This window comes from Nannobrachium achirus, assembly GCF_963921795.1.
Source record: "Nannobrachium achirus genome assembly, chromosome: 21".
Lineage (NCBI taxonomy): Eukaryota > Metazoa > Chordata > Actinopteri > Myctophiformes > Myctophidae > Nannobrachium > Nannobrachium achirus.
The window spans coordinates 40,734,130-40,753,903 of NC_137828.1; the positions used below are offsets into that span (position 1 = coordinate 40,734,130).

The following is a 19,774-nucleotide window of genomic DNA, read 5'->3' on the forward strand; positions in this document are numbered from 1 at the left end:
AGAAACACATATATGAAGCTTATTCTTTTATAAAATATTTTCGAAACATTTATTTTTATTTTAGAATCCGTTTTTCAAGAAAAAGTTGACTATAGCTCCTTTAAGTGCAGGACTTGAGTAAATGTACTAAATGTACCACCACTGATGCTATCTGACTGGTCTGGAGCTAGAGAGGGTCTCAGTAGCTTTTCTCCATACGCTTTTAAAACGTACTGAAACACTGTAGACTCATTGCCTATCTGACTTTTGGTTCCTTCAGCACAGCAGTCTAGGTGTCCAGTGAACACCGGGATGATCAACCTGGCTCTCCTGATCGTTTCATCAGCTCTCAACTCTGTGCATTTTTGTCAGACTCTCTTTTCCTCTTTGACCTTTCAAATACCAGCCATACTTGCTACTGTAGACTATATTTGTCACAAAATATACATTTGGCCTCATGCACCATTGATGTGTGTTGTCCTTGTTTTGTGAATATTAGGTAGGGTAAGTGATACTTTTTGGTTAAGACAAAAGGTTTTTTGGTTAAAGCACTATATTCTGATTGTAATCTTTGCTATAGTGTGTTTGTTCAGAGAATACATTTTCAGATGAGTTGCAAAATGTCAGCCAAGAGTCAGAGTACCCGTCTATCCATTTCATTTTTATAGTGTATAACTCCAATTTTATCTGCTCATTTCTCTGTGTCATCACTTCCAATTTCAATTAAATGTTATCTGTATCCTCTCTAAGTTCTCTAGCCTGATTGGATAAAATTGGTATCCCGACCTGTTTAATAAAGAGCCTTTATGTATTCCATGAGATATATGTCTGCTGAACTTTCTTGACAGGCTGCTGTCAAGCTGTGTCTTCATAGTAAAGGGCTAAGGCATTTCCCTTGATACAATCTTTAGAAGGTCTTTAGAAAGATCAAGGATGGGGATATAGCCTCTTATTTTAGCTGCCTTGAGTAGTGTGGTCCATGAATCTATATGTGTAGGTGTCACAAGGTTTGAGATACAGTATCATCTTCTATTCTTGGATGTACATAATCTGGAAATAAAACAAATGTAATAAGATCAGCACTGTGAGTCATACCAATTATATTAGTTTGTATTGTTTCATATATGATACCAGGATACTTATTGCGGCCGCAGTTAACTATGAAAACCGGCACATCTCTGGTTAGTATCTCTGTCACGCCTGTCACTGTGGTTCCCCTGACACATCACTGTGACATCACAGGTGACATCATAATCCCTTTATGCCCATATATGGAGATCCCTGATGTCATCGATATACATCACTGGCCAGATGGCCAAGACATGGCCCATATCTGTGTGTCTGGTTCAGATATGGATCTCCATTCTCCATGTATGGGCATAAAAGGGATTGTATGTTGTGATGTCATGTGAACCACTCTAACAGAACCCCTTTTATGCCCATATATGGAGATCCCTGATGTCATCAATATTAAGCCCATATCTAACAGGACTTCATATGGGAATGCCCATATATGGAGGAAGACAGGCAGGTAGCCCATATCTGTGTGGCTGGTTCAGACAGGGATCTCCATGTATGAGCATAAAAGGGTCTCACAGCATATCTCCATGGATCTCCATATTGGGTACCAGGGGTCTACATACATGTATGTGTAACTGGTCCAATATACAGTAGGCCTACATCACTGAACAGACGCCCAAGACATGGCGCAGGCGAGGTTGCTTGTCGCCCTGAGGCGTCTTACTAGTTATACTGCTGCATTACTGTAGATCCTCTCAAATACAATAATGTCTCTTACATTTCAGGGTAAGATTTGTGTTTGAGTTTTAGATTTAGGGGAATCTATTGGCAGAAATATAATATTCATATGTTTTCATTAGCATATAATCGACTGAAATATGAATCCCTTTCAAGAGGGAGTGCCTGATAAGTTCCACCACCATGTTTTACAAGAGCCTAGAATGGGCAAACTTATTGAACCTGTTTATATATTACATCCTGTGTGTGTGTGTGTGTGTGTGTGTGTGTGTGTGTGTGTGTGTGTGTGTGTGTGTGTGTGTGTGTGTGTGTGTGTGTGTGTGAGTGTGTGTGTGTGTGTGTGTGTGTGTGTGTGTGTGTGTGTGTGTGTGATTATAACTGAATACAAATGTATTATTTCCATATATCAGATACAATACATTACACACAAACCTATTGCACAGATAGGGAGATAATGGCCAAATCAATGACCACCCCAAAAAAAGTATTAAGCAACTCATTTGAGGCCACCACGTTTCAAAGTACTTATATGGACCCTATTAACAAACTGGTACCAAAGAGATATTTATTTAAGTTCTAGACTGCTGAACACATGGCACACAGACGAACAACCACACTCTGCTTCCAACTGAAATCTGATTAATCACTTGGCATCAATCCACAAGCTCGCAATGTGATGCAATTTCACCTATATAATGTTCGCTTATTACGGCATATGCCCGGAATAGGGGCCGTGTTATGTAACTTTCCTCTTCTACCTCGGATTTGAACCTGGTTTCATGCGCACGTGGTGACATTTTTACCATTGATCTAATAGAGCCTGCCTGCTTGCCCAGGGGATCAATTCGTGTCAGATCCTGTGTCTAGGTGAGACATGACCTTTGGCTTTGACACAATCTAAACATCTCAATAAAAGAGCAGGGAGGCAAAAATACAACCACAATTGAATTGTATGTTATGTTGTATTAACAAACTCTACCATACAGATTGGACAAAATTACATTTTATACTTACATTGTGCCACTTTAAGTCATGTACAGTAGGCTACTCTAACAGGTTAAGTGTGGTCAGTGGTTGTGTGTTTCTCGTAAAAGACAATCTACCTGACACACAAGACTGTTACCATGCTCTAAAAGGCCATCCAGATGCTTTTGTGTCAACAACACCAGAGGCTGTTATGAAAGGCAAATAATTACAGTGTCAGTGAGTCATGTAAACCTCCAGTTTTCCTGTTTGATGTGATAAAGCTACTACCAACTATTTTAATTAAACATAGCCTGAGGTCTAAAAGATATAAGTTAATAACAGTGAATCATGTTTTTATGTGCAATGGGAGTGGGACATTTGATGAGTTGACAAATTGTAATTGCTGTAATAAAGTTACATTCAGTTCAATCGAATATCAACAGTATGGTTTTAAAACGATTTTATTCATTGTTGATAGACTGCTATACACATAGGCCTATTCATTCATAAATTCTATTGATGGACTCACTATACAAAGATACTGTTCAAGCAAGCTCATTGACACTGTAGGCCTAAACCAATTCATATATCCATTGGCAAATCGATATATGTATTCTTGAGTCCATTGGATTGATGTACAGACTGCCACCTGTACTTTAACTCATTAATTCAATGACCCAGTACATAATTATGCAAAGTTATAACCAAGTCTAACCATATTTTATTTTGTAACTTGCTCAACTATTTTATAATATTTGTTTTTCTTTTTTTTTTTGCCACGGACATATAATGAGCAGACAATAATATTACCACAAACACATACATAACTAGCCCTGAATTACCATAATAGGTCTGCTACAAATGGAACCATGGAACCAAATGGACCCTACCATTTTGTACACTCTCAGAGTTATGGGGATCCTTGCAAAATTGAAAACAACTAGTGGTGTTATAGTAAATCATTGTCAAATATATTCTGAAGAAAACCTGGAGACTTGACATTCAGTAATTGGGTATTATGGTCTGTTACACAGAAAATCGGACAAGACCAAGTCTTTGCCACGGACACATTTGTCCATTTACGGACATGTTGATGACCCCTGTCAATTACTGCTGCTGTTGCAGCTGTATGACACTGGGAATCTCCCCACCCCCACCTCCCCTCAATAAAGGTTTATCTTATCTTTAGTTCATATGGAAAGTTAGCGCAGCGTTATGATAAGAAGCTATTTATTGAAGGGTTACTACAACAGCCCTACCACTTTGTATGTGGCAATTGCAGCTAATTGCATGTAATAGAAGACAATAAATTACATTATGAAATGAATGCCTGATAAGATTAACTAAATCAATAAAGGCCTATATACAGTATTTCTTTTTTTACAGTTCAATTAAGGGCCACATGATATCACCTCATCATGACTAATCATTTTAAAGTCATACCCCTGAATCATTTCAGTAGCTATAATAACATTACAGCCTATATTGTCATTCCTCGTGATCAAATAACATCTTTGAACTTTCCAAGAGCACAAAGCACTTTCCTCTTTCACCACTTGGGGGCACGGTGCTCTCTCAGTCATCAAAACCTGAGTGGAGCTTCTTTTTTTTCTTTCCCAAGTATCTTTCTTGAGCCTTTAATATCAAACCCAAAAGGCCAGCGCGAAGTCAAAACTTTATTCGAGCTTCTATATTCGTCACATGATGCGTCAGAACACCGCAAAGGATCATGGGACAGTCTGATTCACCCCACTAAAGTTTCATATGATCACGACACTGCTTGATGTTATTATCTGGGGCATTTGATCAACACTTTCTTTCAGTCAGAGGTGATTACTGGGAACTAATTCCTAGGTCTTTCAATCAAGTAGAACTACTGGCTTCCTTGAAATAAACGATTTTTTTTGGTTTTTATGTTGATAAAGTGCATTCTATCAACATAAATTAAGCTTCACTCATTCTTAGAGTAGTCCCCCATCTCCAGATCAAATGGGAATTTGAATAGGTTTTGTTGTATTCATTTGTTTTATTATCATTGTATTTTTTATTTCTTATCAATGATTAAAATTGTGAATGTGCGTGTTTGTGTGCGCCTGTCTTCATTTTTATTCTTGAAACTCTTACAACAAAGTAAGGGAGTTAATTAGCGTGGAGGGATCTGTCCAGTGCTGAAGCGCCTGAAACGCCTATACGGCATTTCAGCACTGGACAGCTCCCTCCACTGCTAATTAGCCTATAAGCGCCAAATAGGGGCGTTGTTCCTCATGTTTTACCACCCAGTCCCACTCAAGCTACAATGACCTCAGTAGGTGACTTTATAGGCCTATACAGAAACGCACGATTCAAGGCATGATTCATTCATTCATTCACTATATAATAATAAATAAATAATATCATTCGAACGCCAGGGATCGGATGTTCCTTAGGTGAGCTTGACGCGTGTGAGAGGAGGAAAAGTAGCCTACTATTCATTGCATTGGCAAGGGGATGGGGGGTGGCCGGGGCGGTGACGTAGAGAGCAACCCCCGGTCGTGACAAGTGAAAAAGGCAAGCCTTGAAGGGTTTCATGAATAAAAAAGCCAAAGGGAGGCATCAGGCAAGTTAACGGGAACGGGAAAAAAAGTTCTCCCGCACAGACTAAATGTTTGCGCTCTTGCTCTCGAGCTCTTGCAAGAGTTTAGGCGGCTGCAACGTCCTTCAAGAAGAGGTTGGACAACAAATCTTTGCTGCTGCACCAAGGGAGAACAGAGGAGCTTTGTCAAGGGAATAAGAGAGAGAGAGAGAGAGAGAGAGAGAGAGAGAGAGAGAGAGAGAGAGAGAGAGAGAGAGAGAGAGAGAGAGAGAGAGAGAGTGTGTGTGTGGGGGGGGAGATCCTATCTCATTCTTCCAGTTGAGATCTTCATCGGATCGTGTACAGCGTCTCTAGACAGTAGACACTGCCATAGGTAAGAAGAAGTTTTGGAAATGCCTCCTAATGATGCTCAAGCTTGAAGTGTAGAATCAAGAAGGTCTATTAAATAATCTATAATAATAAGTGATAACCTAGAATTATTTGTTTTAATCAACAATGTGATGCAAGGCACGTGTATAATAGCCTACAGTTGTGCATATATACCTAATAGTGAGTTGTTGTTTTTTATTTATGTTTGCAGCAGGCTGGACAATGTCAAGTAAGGCGACATTAGCCGTACTCATCTATGGAATCATAATGCACTACAATGTCCACTGCTCACCCATGGGGCTTAACTATCCTAACCTTAGGTATGTACGTTTTCTTATGTTTCATACACATAGACGAACATGTATTTTGAGAAAAGTTTTTACATGCAAGGTAAGAATAGACATACCCGGCATTCCGGCAAGCAACAGGACAGGACGGTCGTGCATGCAATGGGAAATCGCTTAATTCAACTGTTTCTGAGAACAGTTTTTTATTGGAGGCACTAAAGGTAGTGAGTTTGACAATTAAAGGTGTGTTATTGACAAGAGTCACTGACTGCATGTAGCCCATATTCTGGGTATAGCAGCCTTGGTTTGGATCAATTATTCGGATCATTTGACAGCGCTTTTGACATATAGGACAGGCCTACTAAATTATGCCAGGCAATATTCCCAGGGGAGGGGCGGGAATATAGCCTAATTAGTTGGAAGTGGGGTGTTATGGGTATCCCCATCAACGTCAATTCGCTCAGAATGTATCTTACACTCACAAATATGATGATTTATAGGCCTATGTTTTCCTGTTTGACATAAATAAATCGATTTGAGTGAAAACACAATTAAATGGATTTAAATGGGCCCTATTTGGAATTAATATCCTTCATGAAATCTAAATTATTTTATCAAACTTTTGATCAATGCTGCAATGTGTGATGAATGAATGATATAGCCCCAGTTGTTCAAATTTGAAGTTAATTTGTCCGATCCCCAGTTAGTCCATATCCCTTTTGATATTATGAATAGGCCTAATTGCGGGGAAAAAGGTAGACCTAGCCTACTTTGGGAGTTTTTGTTCTTTTGCATTAACATTTTTGTTGTTTTGATGCTTTTGTGTGACGCTGTATAGCCTATGATCAAGTAGAGCATTAATTTACGAAAAAAGGAAAAGAAAAGAAAATATATGGAGATGGAGATGGATGGACAAACTATTGGTCTTATTTTCAGACTAGAGAATGAGGTTTATGATGAGGACGGGAACACGTTACCGCAGCTGGAGTTTGACCGCGACCAGATGGCTTCGAGAAGCGCTCCCTCTGTTGCGGAGGACAGCTACGTGTTGTATTATCCTCCAGAGAAAAGGTGACTATCATCATGCTTTTATTGGAGTGGTATTTCCGTTCATTTATGTTGTTTGTTGTATGTTAATTTATAGTAGGCTACTGCAGCCTATGTAGTAGGCTAGCCTATGTATTTGTCCAAAACATTTTTGTTTAGAAGCATTTTTTTTCTTCCATAATTACTTTGATCTACAGTAGGCGACCTATCATTGAGACTGCATGCATCTCGACGATGATGGTTGCATTTATCTGTGACGAATTCGTGTTTAAGACGTGAAAATGTGAAAACATTGAATGGGCACCACAGTCGTCTCTGCTCATGTCCAAAACGGTTACTTTTAATGATTCAAAAGCAGCAAAAGTTGCAGATCTGCAAGCTCAAAACTAATTTTGCTACTTTTGTGTGATGCTGTTGTATGAAGTAGATTCTATAATCTATAGGATAGTGCGTTAATTTATATAAAATATGGAGATAAGAGGTTTCTGCCCAGACATAGGCTATAGATATGGTTATTTATAGCCATCAAGTGAAGTTTTAATTGTTGGTGTGTAGAAGTGAAGATCACTTCTACACCAACAATTTAAAGCTGGCTGTATAGGCCAGTGGTTCCCAAACTTCTTAAACATTTGTTTTCTAATTTATGGAATTTCTTAGATTCTTCATTTTATATTAATGAAATTACTTTTTTTCTTTCTTTTTTCTTAGCTTTTGGGTAATGTTTTTTTTTTCTTTTGAAATAATAATTAAAAACAGTAGGAAAGCAAAGGGGACCCATACAAAATTGTCTGCGACCCACAAATGGGTCCCGACCCACTGTTTGGGAAACAGTGGTATACGGCGCGGTTTAGTTGTAGCCTCCTCGGTGCCAGGCTTGTATTTTCATTCGCGTTCGGCTCAAAAGTTGAATGCATCGCCATCGCCTCTCTCTCATTGCGCTGTGGTGATTTACAGAACGGAGAGGCATGCAGACGGCATGTTCAACAAAGCCTACAGGACAGCGCTGGGTCAGATATCAGCGCGAAAATATCTCCATTCTCTCATGGCAAAACGTGTAGGGTAAGGACATGTTGGCTGTCGTCTCGTCTCTGTTGTTTAATCCATTGGTTCTCAAAGTGGGGTCCTTGAGGAAGTTCCAGGGGGTCCCCAGCTAAATGATAGTTAGGAACCAAATGGACCCTTATGGGTATGTAACTCTGAGTGTAGCCGACAAATGGAACCAAATGGACCCTAACTGGTCCATGTGTTTCATTTGTACACTCTCAGAGTTAAATTAACATTTATTTCACAATATAAATTGGGGTCTCAGAGATAGAAATGCCATTAGATGGGGGTCCATAGCCTAATGCCTGTCAAACTGGGGGTCCTGAGAATCACTACTAGTCGTACAAATCTTCTCTTATTGGGGGTCCCTGGCATATCTTTTCAAATGGTGGTCCGTGGGCTAATAAGTGTCAATTTGGAGGTCCTTGACATGAAAAGGTTTGAGAACCACTGTGTTAATCCAACATATTTGGACGTTTCCTCTCCTTTTTTGTTTGTTTTTGTTTGTTTGTTTTGACTAATATTTTAAATGCTCTCTTGTCTTCTGCATTTTTTTGTTTTTGTGTCTGTGTCTCATCCTTGAATGGACTGACTACTCGTCTCGGACGCCCCATGTACGCTCACTGAACAAGGTCTCCTTATAATTAGCCAGAAGCACAATGAGCATTTTGCTTGGAATGATTTCTCAGTCTCACATTATGTCTCGTTGGGACAAACAGAATCCACAACAGGCTTTTTTTATTCCTTCATATGAATAATTTATGGGACTTGCATGGTCCCGGAGGTTCAAGATGGAAATTCAACGATGCAAATTAGCCTAATGAGTGAGTATTAAGCATATCTCGTTGTTGATCACTGCGCCAAAAAGACCAGAAAGAAAGAAAGTAAGAAAGAACAAGAATACTTTGACTGCAGTTACAAATGGTAAAAGGGGATTCAAGTGGGCACTATAAGGAAGAGTAAAATGTGATATGGTGTCCAAAATGTGAAAAAATAGAATATTTGAAAAATGGTCTTAATTAATGTGAAGTATATATGATGTGAACATGCACGTTACATCATTATCAGACCAAAAATGTTCTTGTTCATGCCCAAAATGATCTACATATTTTGTAGCAATTTGTAATTGTAGAAATATCAGACCTTAATTGTCAAATGTTCAATCATTTTCTCATCATATATAGCCTACTTAACATCATTTTCCAATATATATATACAGTATATATGTTTCTTTTACATTTTGTACCAAATAACCAATTTTACATCAAAGGTGCCCACTCTTCCTGTTACCTTAAGCGAAGGGGTTCACTTGAAGCCATGTAGTCCTACTCCTAATCTAAGAGTTAAGGACGGTATAGGCTACGTGGCACAATACATCCTGGGGATGAACGTAGGTCGTAGGCTATCATCACCTTGCTGGCTGACTGACTGACTGTGACAGTGAATGTATAATGTGTGCTTGTTGTCTCTTCATCACAGTGGAGGAGGGAACACCCTGGACGACGATTCTGAGCCACTGTCGAAACGACACTCCGATGGCATCTTCACGGACAGTTACAGCCGCTACCGAAAGCAAATGGCAGTCAAGAAATACCTGGCGGCAGTCCTGGGGAGAAGGTATAGACAGAAATATAGAAACAAAGGACGCCGGCTGGCATATTTGTAGCACCTCTAAAAAAAAAGACCAAACTAAAATATGTGTACAGCCCCCCCAGATAAAGTCATTTTGAGATAACAGATACAGTGGATCGCTTTTGTGTTCTTAAACATGTATTTATGTATGAAGTAAGCTATTAAAATGAATATTTTGATAATAATATTGTTTTATTTTGTACTTCAGCACTTGAGAATGCATATATCTATATCGTGGACCAATCTTTTTGTTCATTATTGAATATAGCCTATATTTATGTATTCATTTTAATATTCCTTATTTGTAGACCTATTGATTGAGAGTAGAACGTTGTTCACACAGACCGTATAATAATGCTCCAACAACCCTGTCTTTTAAACATTTAGCAAAACACAGATGATTGTGAGAGGAAAATAAATAGTTTAAAAGACAATCAATGCATTCAATGTTATGCTTTTTGGAAAGTGAAATTAAGAGATTAGTTGTCTTTATATTCACAACAGCCTGGAGGACATAGGCTTTCACCAAATCCTACAAGACATAGACTTTGATGCCCTCCCGGATGGGGATGAGTTTGAGGCAATTCTGGGAGACTTGCTGAAACAGTTCTCTCCCGAATTTCCGGTGAGTCCCCAGGTTCTTTCCTGAGGCGTGTTTTTTTGGGGGGGCAAATTCTCCTGTCCCCTCCGTCTCTCTTGTCAGCTTTATAACCTTTGTGAACTATAATTTTGTCTATTACTCCAACTCGATTTCCTTCTACCTCATATGTGCTCCTCCTGTCTCTCTCTAGAGTTTTGAAGACTATTAGCTTTGTTTTCACCTGTTTAGCCGCAACTCAAGATGAAATGCGGATGAATGTAGACTGTGCCTATATAGAGACTGATATGTTATACATATCAATGTTCATTGATATGAATGGATCAGAATGACCGGCGACATCCTATTAGTTTATGTAAAGGATGTTCTTGCGATGATAAACAGCATCTTAATAGAGCATCTGAGACCAGACATGCACCAGCTGGTTTTGACCACGCTCTAGACTTAGTAATTTCAATCTGAGTTGTCTCAGTGCTCAGTACATTTACACCCGTCACCAAATCTTTTTCGCCAATAAATAGCTGACCTACAAGCTCACAACGCGTCGGGCATTGTTGTGAGCTTGAAGATCTGCTGTTTATATGGTTAATGTCCCTCCAGAATATGGATAAGGATGCATGGGGTTGAGGTGGTTAACAAAGAATGACTTTGTAGATAATCCACTTTTTTTAAAGTTCTTATTATATTAGAAGTGTTGAGATGAGATGAGGACCAGAGTACTTCTGAGGTTTTTCTTTGTCCTTCTTCTCTTACTCAGTGTTTACAAACATGAACTTCTTACACCTTCCAATCATGTGTAAAAGTGCCAATCTTGTGATCTATCTCTGTGTTTGAACAAGCATGTAAACCTGGAATTCTGTCAAAGGCTTTACATGTCCCTCTGGCCATACAATACTATAAGTGTCACATTGCCATAAAAGCACAACCAGGCCCTCAAATGATGATTATTAATGTTATTAATAATAATAATTCTATAGAAAATATGCTTTTTATATGGCAAGTGAAGTCCATCAATTGGTTTTCACAGAGACATACTGTATATACCAGAGGCACTTTAAGAACTTTTGTCTTGAACTTTCTTGGTGTATTTTGGCTCCCTTTCAGTCATGTGAACCAATGTAAAGCAACGCATGATTAAAGCGGTTGCTCTCTAGCAACCAAACCTGCGTCAGCTACTGCACCTAGAGGTGGGCTTTGTTCACTTTCTGTCTGATTCCTGAATGTTGTTCTGTTTTCTGTGTGTTGACACCGCTGACCTCCACTGAGGGAAGCTCTAACAAATGTTAATTAGTGATTGCAAGAAGAATCTCTCAGCTCAATGTCGAGCCTTATTAGGTTTTTGGTTCAACTGAATGACTTAACACAGAATTCTGTGTCACTAATGTATGGTACAGTACACTAACACAATTTGCAATTGGACAAATCAGTCTTTGCGTAATTCTTTATTTGGACGGCCCAAAGGTATAGATTTACAGGCTATCAAAATGGTCTAGAAATGAATTGCTGCACAATTGGATTAAGTTTATTGGCGAATGGAGATTAGAGCCGCAGGAGAAAAAGAACACGAGAGAATAACATAGAAAGATGTATTGACTGACCAAGACCGTGGTAGACAGACCATGCTGAGCTTAGCAGTGAATGGAGAAAAGGTTACAAATTTTACTTCTCAAGCCTGAATGAATGCCCATTGTAAAAATAAATAAATACAATAAAATCCTGTTAAATCAAGCTTCATTAGTTTATAAATCGTCTCTGTCGGGTGGAAACTTCATATGTTAAAAACTGTAACTTTTCAGGATTCAAATTTAAAAATGGCGAAAGTAGCAGAACCACAAGCTCAAAACGTGCTGCCTTTCGAGGTTGTAGATCTGCTACTTTTGATACTTTTGTGTGACGCTGTAGTGTATACAATAGGGCGTTAATTTATGGGGAAAAAACACAAAAGGTTAGCATGTGGAGATTTCTGTTTCTGCCCGACAGCTACAAAATGGTGCCATTCTTAGAAGCAGAAACCCTGCCCCTTTCCCAGCCCCATCACTCAAACCCAACCCCTGCTGCACCCTTCGTAACTAACCTCCTGAAGGAGAGACTACAATAATACATCAGGCTACAAAAACTGCAGACACTGTGTGTTTTGATCTGTAGTTCCCAAACACCAGGGAGAAAAAGTTTCTTCGATCTTGTGCCTGACCCACCCGTGAGTCATGTTGTATGAAATCAACCTTTTTTTGTGTAATTCTGCATTCCCCTCTAGGCTTTGTGACGCAGGAAGCAGCTTGCGGCTGTTGTGGTGCCTTCTTGCTTCAACTTTAGAATCGCCACGAAATCACAGATGGCTATTTAGTGGCCCTACAATGCTGCACATCATCGGCTCACACATTCCACCATTCATTTTGGTTGTTGTTTTCATTGTGCTTGCAAAAACATATTTGGTAGAAATCCTTCAATGCCCGTCAAGCTTATAATAGGCTTCAAGCATTCCTGCTTGTGCTGCTTTCCATTGCAATTTATTTTTTTAGAGAGCTAAGATTTTTGTGAATGATTGAGAGGCAAACATCACAATTTCCCACTCTTCATGACACATAGGTATTCTATTGAAAGCGCCAATAGCCTTACTAAATATGAAGTTGAATCTTCAAAATTGATAGCTATCTATATATTTATCTATGTTTACTGTGTAGAAAATTACTATTAGAGCAATTACCACTGGCGATCCTCAGGGGTCAAGTCTATAAATGTTTTAAGAAAAAAGTGTTGTAAAATTTGTATGAATAAATTTTTGTAAACAAGAACATTTTCGTCTAATCTTTGGAGCCAATATCGTCTTAAGTTTGAATCAAAAGCATATCAAGAGGACAAACTTTAGCAAAAACAAACAATGCAGACAACATGCATTACCACTAGAACGTTATCAGGGTGCTCACATAGGCTGGCACCATCCAGAGGAGTGAAGAGACAGCTCAGCAAACTCACTATTATATAAAGCCCTTTTAGGGCTCAACATCAACCTCTATATTTTAAAATAAAGAATACAAAAAGTGTTGTGCATAATGTTTCCCCACTACCAGTCAAACATTGTGAAGTGGACTTGATGGAAAGTAGTATTCTAGTGGCTTTGCAGGTCACCATACAGAATATGATGCTGAAAGGTAAACAAGTGGTAGAAATGAGAGAGTATTTGTACCACTCTCGGAGTGACTCAGTGACTCAGGATGTGAAACAGTGGCACCAGTATGTCTGGGAGTTGATGCCCCCTTAGGACAGCATGAGTAAAAAAGATGTGGGAGGCATCACCTCACCTCACCGGCACCATATGCTGCCCTGTGGCACTTTGCACCTCTCCAGGAGTTCTGCCTGTGACGGCAGGAACAGTTGGTCGGTTACAGGGAGTGGTGCAATCACATTACCAACACATCATCTCTGCATAGGAATACAGACTATGAAACTTGTTGAGGACAGACTGTGAAAAATAATACACGACCACCGACTTGCACTCAAGTTAAGGGAGAAACTCACAGCATGTGAAATACCCTCCAAAAGGAGCCCTCCCACCGGGCAGGTTTGCAACTCCTGCAAGCATATCTGGACTATGGTTGGGATCCGAAACCGGAGGTACTGGATCCAACATTCACAATCTATGTAAAACGCCTTGGATAAAGGCACTATATAAATGCAATGCACCAATTACCATTTAAAATCGGAACCGGAAACCGGTTCCATCACATTTGGAACCGTTTCCCGAACCGTTTTGTTACCACACTGTCAGGGCTGGTTATGTGGACTTCACATCAACTACAATTACAATACCAGTGGTTCTCAAACTTTTTAATTTCAAGGACTACCATAACTCTCAGAGTGTACAAATGGAACCAAATTTGTACACTCTCAGAGTTACACACCTGGTTGGGTCCATTTGGAACCCCCTTTAGGAATCGTTAAAGGGAACCGTTAAGAACCCAGAATTGTTAACCCTAATCTGGACCACAGCTCCAGGCCACTCCTTCCCGACTTTTTTTCATTCCTTCTCATAGCCTGTCTGTCATGCCAGACGATGATGCTAAATGATCCCTGGTGGAGCCTCCATCTCCTAATATGTCCTAACAGGCCACCGTAGTGAGGGACCTTTTCCCCAGACATCGCAGATGCTTTGTCTGGATCACCCTGCAGCCCACCTGGCTCCTCCTGCAACATCTTTATAGACCCAAACGCCCACACACGCCCACACACGCACACTCACACGCACGCACGCGCGCGCACGCACGCACGCACGCACGCACGCACGCACGCATGCACACACACACACACACACACACACACACACCTTATATCGTCTCTGTCGGGTGGATTTTAATAAATAAATAAAGAAAGTACTTTTGTGTGATGTGAGTATGATCACGTAGGGGCTTTAATTTTTTTTTTAAAGAAAAAAAGTTAGATCATGGAGACGGGAGGTTTCTGCTTTGATCCTTGCGGCGGTGACCCCCGAGCTCTCAGCGGAGTGGTGTGTGGAGCAGGGCTGATCAATGGGATGATCCGATCCCTCCAGCCCCACGCCAGAGCCCTTCTTAACCCCCACTAACGCAATGAGCAAGACGTTGCCTGGCAACCAGAACCCACAGGAGGATGCAACATGGGAGTGGGTGGAGTCATCGGTGGCCTTCCATCCAAAGGCTCCACAGAGATCAGGCTGCATGTATATTTCACTCAAATGGCTTGGGTTCTTCTTGGCGGTGGTTTCTTTCTCTTTTTTTTTACTGGCCATGTAAGCGTCTGTCTGGTGGCAGCGAGGGAGGGGCTGGTTGATGAATAGACCTGCAGGGGAAAAGGAGCAATGAGTGGCGATTCATAAAAGTGTGCCCGTGCAGACAACATACGCAGCAGGCAGGCAGCCCCACCCCACACGCATACCATACGAGTATGAATAGCCAGGGTTCAATCAGCCTCGGTGCCCATGGTTTTTTAAGGGTTCGATCAGCTGGGGGAGGGATAACCATGACTCTGCTTTTTTACCCCTAAGATATTTGATATAGCCCTGCTTCTGGTCAGACTGAATTAAATACACACATTTGTCTTCTGGGAAATATAGATTTAATATTTAAACAATGTCTGTTAACCACATTAACACCATGGCATCTCTATTTTTAGCAAATGTTCAAGCCAGGTTTTCAATGTATTTTCATTTTTTTTAATTTAATTTAATTTATTGCGACCGAATATGGTTGGGAAGTATGGCTGAATGAGATCAAATAAATAAATATGGAGGGGCCAGCCCATTTTGGGCTTTAAAAACAAACAATCAAAAATCCAGTGGAGTGAGGCTAGGACTGGGGTGATATGGTTGCGCATTTTCTTGCCAGTGAGGAGGCGAGCGGCAGCATTTCACAAGCTGTAGATGATACCTGACTGATCAATGCCTGCTTACAGAGCATTGCAGCAATACAGTCTCGAAGAAATAAAAGTGTGGATGACTTTTTTGAAAGGTGTCAGATGGGCCTTTATCCTGGCCAAAAGCGTAAATTGGGAAAAAATATCACGTTGACCACTGAACTGATAATAACATTTTAAATTGCTGTCAAATTAATTCAGTCTTGCTTTCATTCAGTGTTAAAACATTTGTGTTCATCCAAGAAGGAAAGAATGAAAGAGACAATATAAGGAACGGCTGAACTGAGTCAATGCTGTTTGGTGCTCAATTGAATAATGTCAAATTTGAGGTAAAATGTATGCCCTGTTTAACGTGCATCCATGAAACTTCATTACACATATTCGTCTCCTCATGTTGAACAACTTTGTCTGTGTGACCTATTACCTCTGAACCTTAATCTCCAAATGTTTCTATTTAATAAAAAATGGTGAGAGCCAATTCAGGAATGGCTGCTGAACTGAGTCAATGGTGTTTGTAACCACAAAGACAGGGAAAGCTGAACATCATCATTAGCGTAGCAATGGAATGAAATACTACGCTTTTTAACGAGTGTACCTAAGGGAAGCATAATAAGGCAAAAACACAATGGAAAAACCAGGGGGCCAGTTGTCCGGATTTAACTTGAAGCAAACACGGAACTAAAAGTTCCTATCTATGATTTACGAGTTCCAATCTGGATTCAGAAAATCTCATTCCACTGACACATGCCTTCTCTATTTGACTGACCAAATCAAACGCGAAGCGGATGACGGCAAATATAGCGGCATGGTCATGATGGACCTCCAGAAGGCATTTGACACCGTAAATCATTCTATTCTGATTGAGAAACTAAAAGCCATCGGTCTTGACAGCGCAGCAGTGAGTTGGATGCAATCTTACCTGGTGGGGAGGGAACAGGTGGTGGAGATTAACGGTACCCTGTCCCCCCCCCTCCCAGTAAGCTGTGGTGTTCCTCAAGGTAGCATACTGGGACCTCTGTTGTTCCTAATATACGTGAACGACATGGCATCTGCTTGTGACTGCAACCTGTTCCTGTTCGCGGATGACTCGGCTCTCCTAGTCTCGGGCAAGGACCACTTGCAGGTTGAAAAGACACTTAACTCTGAACACAGATCTGCACATGGCTTAATGACAATTCACCTGGGAAAAACTGAGTCCATCCTCTTTGGATCAAATCATAACCTCAAAAAAGTCGATAACTTCACAATCAAAGTGGGTGACAAGGTCATAACACGAAAAAACTAAATCTCTTACTTAGGATGTATCCTTGAAGCTAATCTTTCCAGTGAAAAGATGAGTTCTAAAGTAATAAATAAATACAACCAACGAACTCGTTTCCTACAGAGGATCGCCCCAATGGTCAATTTCAACACACTGAAGACCATAGCTGGTGCAATAATCCAGCCCCTCTTTGACTACGGAGTCCACGTATGGTATCGTGACGCCCCACAAGCCCTGAAAACTAAACTCCAAACAGCCCAAAATAAACTAATTAGGGTCCTGCTTAACCTTCCCTATCAGACTCACCTCACCGCTACTCACCAGTTAAGAGTGGGGTGGCTCAGAGTAGATGACAGAGTACAGCAACTTGCAATGGGCCTGGTGTACAAGATACACTACACCACTATGATACCCAAGTACCTGTCAAAATACTTTATAAACATTAAGGATGTCCATAACTACAACACCAGAGGCAGCGCCACAGATCACTTTCAACCCAGAGTCAAAACCAACAAACGGTCAAACTCTTTTTTCTGCTATACCACCAAAATGTGGAAAGCCTTACCGAAGGTCATAAAGGAGTGTGGATCACTAGCATCCTTTAAAATTGCCCTGAGAAACCACTTACAGGCAGCCCAACCCTCCCCTCCCCTGCCCCTTCTTTGTATATACTTACTTACTTACTGTTTAGACTCTTTTTTTGTTCTCTCATTTTTCTTTTCTTTACATATCTACTGCATAGTACTGTGTTCTATTCGTCTGTCATTCAATGTTATATGAGATACTTAAATGGTTTCCTGTGGAAATAAGCTTAGTCTTTTCATGGATCTCCTTTTAGTAGACCTTGTACCAGTGAACTGTACCGTCATGAAACTGTACCTTTTCCTATGCAAACTTCTAATAAAGTCTTCAATCAATCAATCAATCAATCAATATCTTTGGCCGTTACTTGCGCTGTTCTGGTACCAAAAGCAACATGTTCTCCATAGGATTCCATTCGTTTCCCCCGAACCTTTACATTTGATTTTCTTACCTTAATAAACATTGTCATAAATACTTTATGGTTCCTGTGACTAGTTTAAAGCCTTGTTTCAATCACCATGATATGAGTTTTGTGAAAATCTGGTCCAATTGATGTTATAATTGATGTTAAAGCAGGGTATGCTGTAGGAGGGGCTTATGATCACAGGCTTGTGATGATTCTTCTTCGTGTGCTTTATTTTCAGCAAGCTCAAGACATTTACCCAAGTATCCCTGTGGTTAGGGGGATATTGATAAACTGATAAATGTTAAGGCAAGCTAGGAATGTCACTAGTTGTGCTTGGGGCTAGAGCAATAATGGTCAGCTAAAATTCTAAGATATTCCAGGACTATGTACTGTAAACACCAATACTGTTTTGTCACTCGTCGTGACTCAGGCATATCGATCGCTTGACATTTTGCACACTAAGTGCCCAATACTGCTGTGTCACACATGAAAAGCAGCTGAGTCATGTTTACCTGTAAACAGTTAAAAAACTGTTTACACCTGTTACACTTTACACCTAGTCCAAAGTCTTTCCCCCGATGGCTCAAATTAATGTTTGATGTGTGAAGTTAAATCAGGACATCAATCTCTCAGAGGTTAGGACTCATGAACTCACTCAACTCAGGCAAACACGCAATCACATAAACAGTAAAATGTAAAGCATTTCCAAAAGTATCTCTAATCTCTCATATCACGGAAATCGGACGCTGCATTCATGATTTGAGACATTTTGTTTCAAAATGTGTTTGCAAAAGTCAACCTGCTGATGGTGCTATAACAGGCCAATGTGAAAATGGTGGCATTTGTCCTCGACCTTGTGGGAATTTGCATACCAAATTTCACGGAAATTGCATGCTGCGTTCATGATATGAGGCATTTTGTTCAAAATGGACCAATCCAGCAAACTTTGGAAGCCAATGTTAGGATGGATTATGAAATATCGGACAGGTCCTTTTTGATCACATGACTATAGAGATAATGTGTATTGATTAGCATGATTTTTGGATAAAATCTGGAGAAGAAAAATATGTCGGCCTCTTGGTGACCAATCCTGCAGACTTTGGAAGCCAATTTTAGCCAATCAGGATGGAATATGGAAAATCGGACAGATCCATGTTGATCACATGACTATAGAGATTCTGTCTACCGATTTGAGTGGTTTTTGGACAAAATATGTAAGAGTACTGTCAAAATAATTGTTTTGCAAATAACGGCCTCATGGTGGCTCTAAAACAGGCCCATGTGATAAATGGGCATCCAGGAAGTGTGTGTGTACAGTTTGGCAGCAACTGGGACAACGGTGCCGGAGATTACCTGGTTACAGACGGATGGACGGACACACAGACGGACAGACAGGGTGCAAAACATAAGTCTCGGCCATGCCTTTCGGCCTGGTGGAGATAATAATCAGACCAGTCTGCCTGATGGCCTTACTGTATCTCAACCAAAAGGAGAAACAAAATATATATAGAAAAGGTGCTCAGGTCACAGCTCCTCGGTGCACAGGTCTCCAAGGGTGCCACGTCTTCTTAGGCAATATCTTTTATTATGTTATGTTTTAAGTAACACTTCCTCAGCAATTCAAACATATGTTTTCTCATGCCAATAAAGCGCCACTGAATTAAAAATTGAATGGTGTGCCAGTATTACACAATGAAAACAATCAAACTACAAGCTTACAAGCATCGCGATCAGGCATCTCTCCTTCTCATGCTCCCCTTGCTGTTTTTTCTAGTCTCGCGTGGCCAGACTGTTGACTCCGCGATTTGCGAAATGCTCTCGTCAACAGTCTGGGGCACGGAAATAGAAACGATGAGTGCGAGATAAAGCGGATGTGACGCAACCGTTC

The 19,774-nt window shown here is 40.4% G+C and overlaps 1 protein-coding gene across 1 annotated transcript in view; it reads left to right on the top strand.

Annotated features, from left to right (window-relative positions):
- Window positions 1-5,866: 5,866 nt before the first annotated feature.
- Window positions 5,867-19,774, top strand: part of adcyap1a (adenylate cyclase activating polypeptide 1a) — a gene marked incomplete at both ends in the record, with an annotated part of 34,046 nt that continues 20,138 nt past the window's right edge. Inside the window, 6 exon segments of the mRNA XM_080751774.1 lie at window positions 5,867-5,964; window positions 6,868-7,002; window positions 7,933-8,037; window positions 9,502-9,639; window positions 10,159-10,285; window positions 10,287-10,304. Coding sequence (XP_080607900.1) covers window positions 5,867-5,964; window positions 6,868-7,002; window positions 7,933-8,037; window positions 9,502-9,639; window positions 10,159-10,285; window positions 10,287-10,304 — 621 coding nt within the window.